We start from the raw sequence: 5,398 nt of genomic DNA, 5'->3' as shown, positions 1-5,398 counted from the left end.
GACCCCCAAAACAGTGAGTAATAGTCCACGAAACAGGCCAGAATCGGACAAATCTGTGAGTGTTGATGACCGACACGTAAGCACACCTTGGGGTTCAACAACTATGAAAATCGCTTTGGGGCCCCCAAAACGGTGAGTAATAGTCAATGGAACGGGTCAGAATCGATAAAAACCGCGAGCGTTGATGACCGAAACGTAAACGCACCCCAGGGTTCGTTAATCGTGGAAATCACTCCGGGACCCCAAAAGAGTGAATAATAGTCCACGAAACGGACTAGAGTCGGCCAAAACTGTGAGTGTTGATGACCGACACGTAAGCGCATCTTGGGGTTCAACAACTATGGAAATCGCTTTGAAGCCTCAAAACGGTGAGTAATAGTTCATGAAACGTGTCAGAATTCATCAAAACCGCGAGTGTTGATAACCGAAAGGTAAACGCACCCTAGGATTTGTTAATCGTGAAAATCACTCCGGGGTCCAAAACGTTGAGTAATAGTCCACGAAACGGGGCAGAATCGGCCGAATCTGTGAGTGTCTGTGACCGACACGTAAGCGCACTTTGGGTTCAACAACTATGAAAATTGTTTTGGGGCCCTAAAACGGTTAGTACTCTATGAACGCACGCATGCAATACCTACCTCTACGAGCACCTCGGAGGAAGTTCTTTTATCCTTTTTCCTTGAGCCGGCTGGTCTTTGAGATTGATGAAGTTCTGTGCTGATACAAGCAGACAGTCAAAGTGGTTCCAGACCTCAACCAAAAACTAAATTGTAAATTCAGCAGCATACGAAAATCTCCACAGACAAAAAAAATTGAAAAAGATCACCATTCACATTCCCTCAGAAAAAGAGATCACTCAAATGGCATGAACAGCTCCAAGAGATGCATATATCTCCATTCATAAAAAAATAAGCAAGGGGCTGGATTCGTCACTTTAATTTTACAAGGAAAGAGGAATCAACATCAGCAGCAGCAATTTGATGGCATGAACAACCCAACTCCCAAGCTAAAAAGTTTGACATGGAACAGTGGGAATAGCACACCACTTCAGCCTTGCCAAAAGTATAAATAAACAGCAGCAATTCTCAAGCCTCAACAAACTAAAATGAAATGCAAATCTCAGCTTTGCCAGCTCCCAGTCTCACCAACTAAAACATGTATTATATATTCGCAGGCATTCGGCCATTTTAATTTAAAAACCAACGGGATTCCAAACGAGCGGCGTTACGCCGCGCCGGCCTGCATACATCTCTCCGAAATACAACATCATCCATCTTCTTCAAGGGACTAAAATTAACGCCGCCGCAAGCGGCCACAACAAAGGGGGAGAAAACAAACTGTACAAATTAAAACGGCCAAGCAAACCCACCGCCGTCATCAAACACCATTCGTTCATTCCATTCCACTTCCATCCATTCATTCATTCGTCATAAAGAAGACCACGGCACGCCCGCCCGTGGTAGCCGCTGCCTGGCTGAGACGCCCCCGCCAGGCCACACCTCTTATTTTGCCCGGCCTCCGCCTCCGCCTCGGGGCCTAGTAGTGGTTCCTGGTGTCGTCGCCGTCGAAGTTGAGGCCCTGGATGCCCCGCACCGTGGACTCGTAGTTCTTGGCGCTCGACGACTGGTGCCTGCCCGAGGACGACCGCCCCCTCGTGTCCGACGAGTCGCCCACCTGCGGGCTCCACCGCGGGGCCGACGACCGCTGGAACGCCCCCGGGCTCGCGTCCGTCGTGCGGCTGCGCGTCTGCTCCGCGTCCGTGCTCGGCTCCCGGCTGCTAGAGACAGCAGGTCGCCTTGAGGACCCGCTTGACCGTCCCAACAAAGTCGAACTGGAGAACTACACGTCATTTAAGGGTCAGGTGTTACAGGCCAGTTTTATATATGTATGTATGTACGTACACAAGACCACTTCGGTGGTCTGCGTATTTCCCTAGCAACAAGAGACAGATGGGATGAAATACGTAGCAACTCTTGACAACTTACCATAGCATCTTTTGAGGTGGATTGGTCATGTCTGATAGGCGACTTCTGCTTGGCCAGGCTGCCTGCATTTATAGCTGGAGGTGGAACCTGGCGCCGCATGCCATCCATATCTGACCACCCGCTCCTCCTCCCTTCTTCAGTGGCTGCATCAATTCAGTGCACGGTTGTCAACCACATAAAGACACGAGAAGAGAACATATTCGCAAGACCAAACTGCATGTAATCAGACTAGCCTCAACAGGTTCATTATCATATATCTGTATTTCCCATACGCTTATCTGATTATCATTTAAACGGTTCCCAACTCAACAGAACAAAGCGACAGGTAATGAGCCTGATTTCTAACTTCCTACTACTACGAACATTTTGTAATCTCAATCCACATGCATATTTCAAAAATCTATTTTCCAGGGAAATACCATCTTATTTAAAGAACAGACTTCCATCTAATATACAGATACTAACTTATTATTGCCTTGCATATAAATAACTCATAAGATACTCTAGAATCCATCATGATGGATAATATAAGGTACCTGACTGCCTATTTGCCATGGGAGCCATCCCAGAGCTTTGTCCTGCTGCAGCGGCCTAACATAAAAGGAAAGTAGCAAACAGTAAGACATGAATCCTCATGTGCACAGCATTAAGGAGGAACAGTTGCAATGTACTGACCATGGCGCGCGGTGGAGCACTGGTCATCTGTGACTGTTGATACTTGAGAATCGTCCAATCAAAAACATAATCAAATTGAAACCCTGCAAGTACAAAACATTGCTCTGTCAATCAAGAGTTTAAAACGGAGAGCAATTTGCAGCATTTTGTTGTGTAAACATCCATGTATCATTAATCACTAAATTAAATGAATGATTATAAGTTCACAAACATGCAAAAAAGAAAACCCACCCTCTCGAATAAAAAGGTCTCTGAACAATCTCTTGAGATACTGATAATCTGGCATATCTTCAAAGCGCAGTGAGCGGCAGTAATGGAAATAAGATGCAAATTCAGTAGGATATCCACGACAGAGGGCCTACAGTCAAGAGAATACAATTAAGAAAATAATGCATCAATAATGGTGAACGCAGGATATAGAGAAGTGTGCTACCTCAGTTGAAGTAGCAATTTTCCTTTCGCTGATCTTCTCATACTTCTGTTTCTTGTTCCCAGCTTTCAGACCCTGCCATGGAAGACTGATAGCAAGAAAATCATGTGTTAGTACCGAGAATTTTGCAGAGATGCCAGAAAATTACGTGTGGTTATTGTCAACAACCTTCCTCTTAAGAAGTACATCAGAACATATCCAAGAGATTCCATGTCATCCCTCCTGCTTTGTTCTACGGTGAAGCAGAAAATTAAATTAGGATAACTAAACAGATTAATGCATGAAAGGTAAGAGAATTTTACAAGGAACAAATAACACTACATTCCTCGGGAATCTAGGTACAGTTACAGAATAAAGGAGTGCACAGCCAACAGTCAAGGAAACTTACCAATTCCAAGATGAGTGTTTACACTCGCATATCTTGCTGTTCCTGTCAAGTTCTTGTTCTCTCTGTGATTAAACAGAAAATGGTCATAAGTTGTCATAGATACTGTGTTGTCCACTGATTTAAATTATATCAGTGCAAAACTCAGGCATGAACATAAAATGCTTATGTCATGAATGTAAAAAAGTTATGTCACCCAGTGTGGCAACATCAAAAGAGGAGCCATAACTTTGACAATATACTGTAGAATGCATCCAAATCTCTTCAAGTAGATCAACAATGGGATATAACATTTACCTATATGGAATGTGCTGGTGTGTCGATGTATCCCTATACTTCTTTGCAAGCCCAAAATCTATACAATAAACCTACAGATAGATGAAAGTTACAGATAAGAACACCAATAATACATCCATCAATAAAGGCAGACCAGTGGAATGTAGCATTTACCTGATTTGCCCTTTTCCCAAGACCCATGAGAAAATTGTCCGGCTTGATATCTCTATGCAAGAAAGACTTGGAATGGACGAATTCAACACGATTGATCTGACAAAAAGGAAGTTGTTTAGATCCCACGTGATGAAATGAAAGAGACCAAAGTAATGATGCCAAGGGAATCTGAAGTGTTGCATACCATTTGATCAGCAAGCATCAAAACAGTTTTTAGAGACAGCTTCCTGTTGCAAAAACTGAAGAGATCCTCAAGGCTCGGGCCCAGCAAGTCCATCACCAAAACATTGTAATCACCCTCCACACCAAACCACTTGACGTTTGGGATTCCAGCTGCACAACAGTAGGGGGAGTCAGTTGATCCCTCCGTGAATAAACACAAGAGAAAAGAGACTGGAGCAAGTAAGACCAAGGAAGCAGAAAAACATATTACTTCCTCCTTGAAGTATTCTGTACAGCTTTGACTCATAGAGCAGCTGCGGATGCTTTGTCTTGACATTTTCCTGAGCAAAACCACGCAGAAACAAGAAAAATCAAAGAGCATCAGCCCGGGTAAATGAATCAGGCAGAACACTTGTAATGCAATTAAAAACTTATTATGGTTATGAGTTCAAAGCAAATGAAGGCTAGCCTACAGAAAAGCGAAACAGAAGGCACTACACTGCTGCGAAACGTTTGTGTGTCGTGTTCCATTCCATCTCTTGAAGAATCTCATATTTTGGCTGACAAAACATGTATTGTGCTTAAGAGACTGAGCAAATGAATCCTAGCATAGGAAAAGTAAACAGATGGGGCAGTAGTGTATTGACATTGGCATTTGTGTATTCCATCTCTTTAATTAAGGTTCATATTTCGGCAGTAGCTAGAGCATGTAACTGGACAGGTAGACAAAACTGCATTGCACACAGCCAGCCAAAGCACATAATTCAGTTAGCACCCCAAATCCTTCCATGCATCACCGTTCCATGAGCATTAGCTACAGGAATTAACAAGCGGCGTAATCCACGGGTTTCCATGGCCTAATTAATCCGGCGCTGGGAAAATAATACTAGCATGGCAATTCCCCAAATCTAGCATCCAATTCGACATAGATCCCCCGAAACCACACCACTGGGGGGTGGAGAAAATTGATGAGCGTCGTGGAGAGGGAGGGAGGGACGGAGGAACTCACGAGCTTGATCGCGACCTCCTCGTTGGTCTGCACGTTGGTGCCTGCACATAACAGAGAGACGGAATCTGTTAGAAAAAAAAAAGAGGAAGAGAAAAAGGCGACGGCTTTGGGAGGAAAGGGGGATCTGGCGGCCGGAGGGGGCGGGGACGTACCGAGGTAGATCTCCCCGAAGGAGCCGCTCCCGAGCTTGCGGCCGACGCGGAACTTGTTGCCGATGCGCGGCTCCATGGCCGCCGCCCTGCCTGTCCGTCCGCGCGAGCCGAGGCTACCGCCGGCCGGAGCCTCGCATGCGGGGGAGGGAA

General features: G+C 45.2%; 1 protein-coding gene across 2 annotated transcripts; it reads right to left on the bottom strand.

The window, feature by feature from the left end:
- Positions 1-1,106: 1,106 nt before the first annotated feature.
- Positions 1,107-5,392, bottom strand: LOC119349860 (casein kinase 1-like protein 2). 2 transcript variants are annotated; one of them, XM_037617954.1, is made up of 14 exons: positions 5,249-5,392; positions 5,097-5,137; positions 4,359-4,428; positions 4,110-4,258; positions 3,926-4,021; positions 3,773-3,843; positions 3,479-3,540; positions 3,259-3,322; positions 3,094-3,178; positions 2,892-3,018; positions 2,661-2,743; positions 2,522-2,576; positions 1,986-2,128; positions 1,107-1,839 (listed from the first exon to the last, which is right to left on the bottom strand). In XM_037617954.1, the coding sequence occupies exons 1-14, from the start codon at positions 5,322-5,324 to the stop codon at positions 1,537-1,539; spliced, it is 1,425 nt and encodes a 474-aa protein (XP_037473851.1). In that variant the 5' UTR covers positions 5,325-5,392; the 3' UTR covers positions 1,107-1,536. The 2 variants fall into 2 exon arrangements, with proteins under 2 accessions (XP_037473851.1, XP_037473852.1); XM_037617955.1 differs by having other exon boundaries at positions 1,637-1,831.
- Between the last annotated feature and the right edge of the window lie 6 nt (positions 5,393-5,398).

Source organism: Triticum dicoccoides, chromosome 1B (assembly GCF_002162155.2).
Source record: "Triticum dicoccoides isolate Atlit2015 ecotype Zavitan chromosome 1B, WEW_v2.0, whole genome shotgun sequence".
NCBI lineage: Eukaryota > Viridiplantae > Streptophyta > Magnoliopsida > Poales > Poaceae > Triticum > Triticum dicoccoides.
This window is presented reverse-complemented; position numbering and strand designations above follow the sequence as displayed.

Coding starts and splice junctions, on each gene's coding strand:
- LOC119349860 (XM_037617954.1), bottom strand. CDS start 5,324: ATGGAGCCGCGCATCGGCAACAAGTTCCGCGTCGGCCGCAAGCTCGGG. Junction 4,022..4,109: donor TGATGCTTGCTGATCAAATG/GTATGCAACACT, acceptor CCTTTTTGTCAG/ATCAATCGTGTTGAATTCGT. Junction 2,577..2,660: donor GTGCTCCACCGCGCGCCATG/GTCAGTACATTG, acceptor CTTTTATGTTAG/GCCGCTGCAGCAGGACAAAG.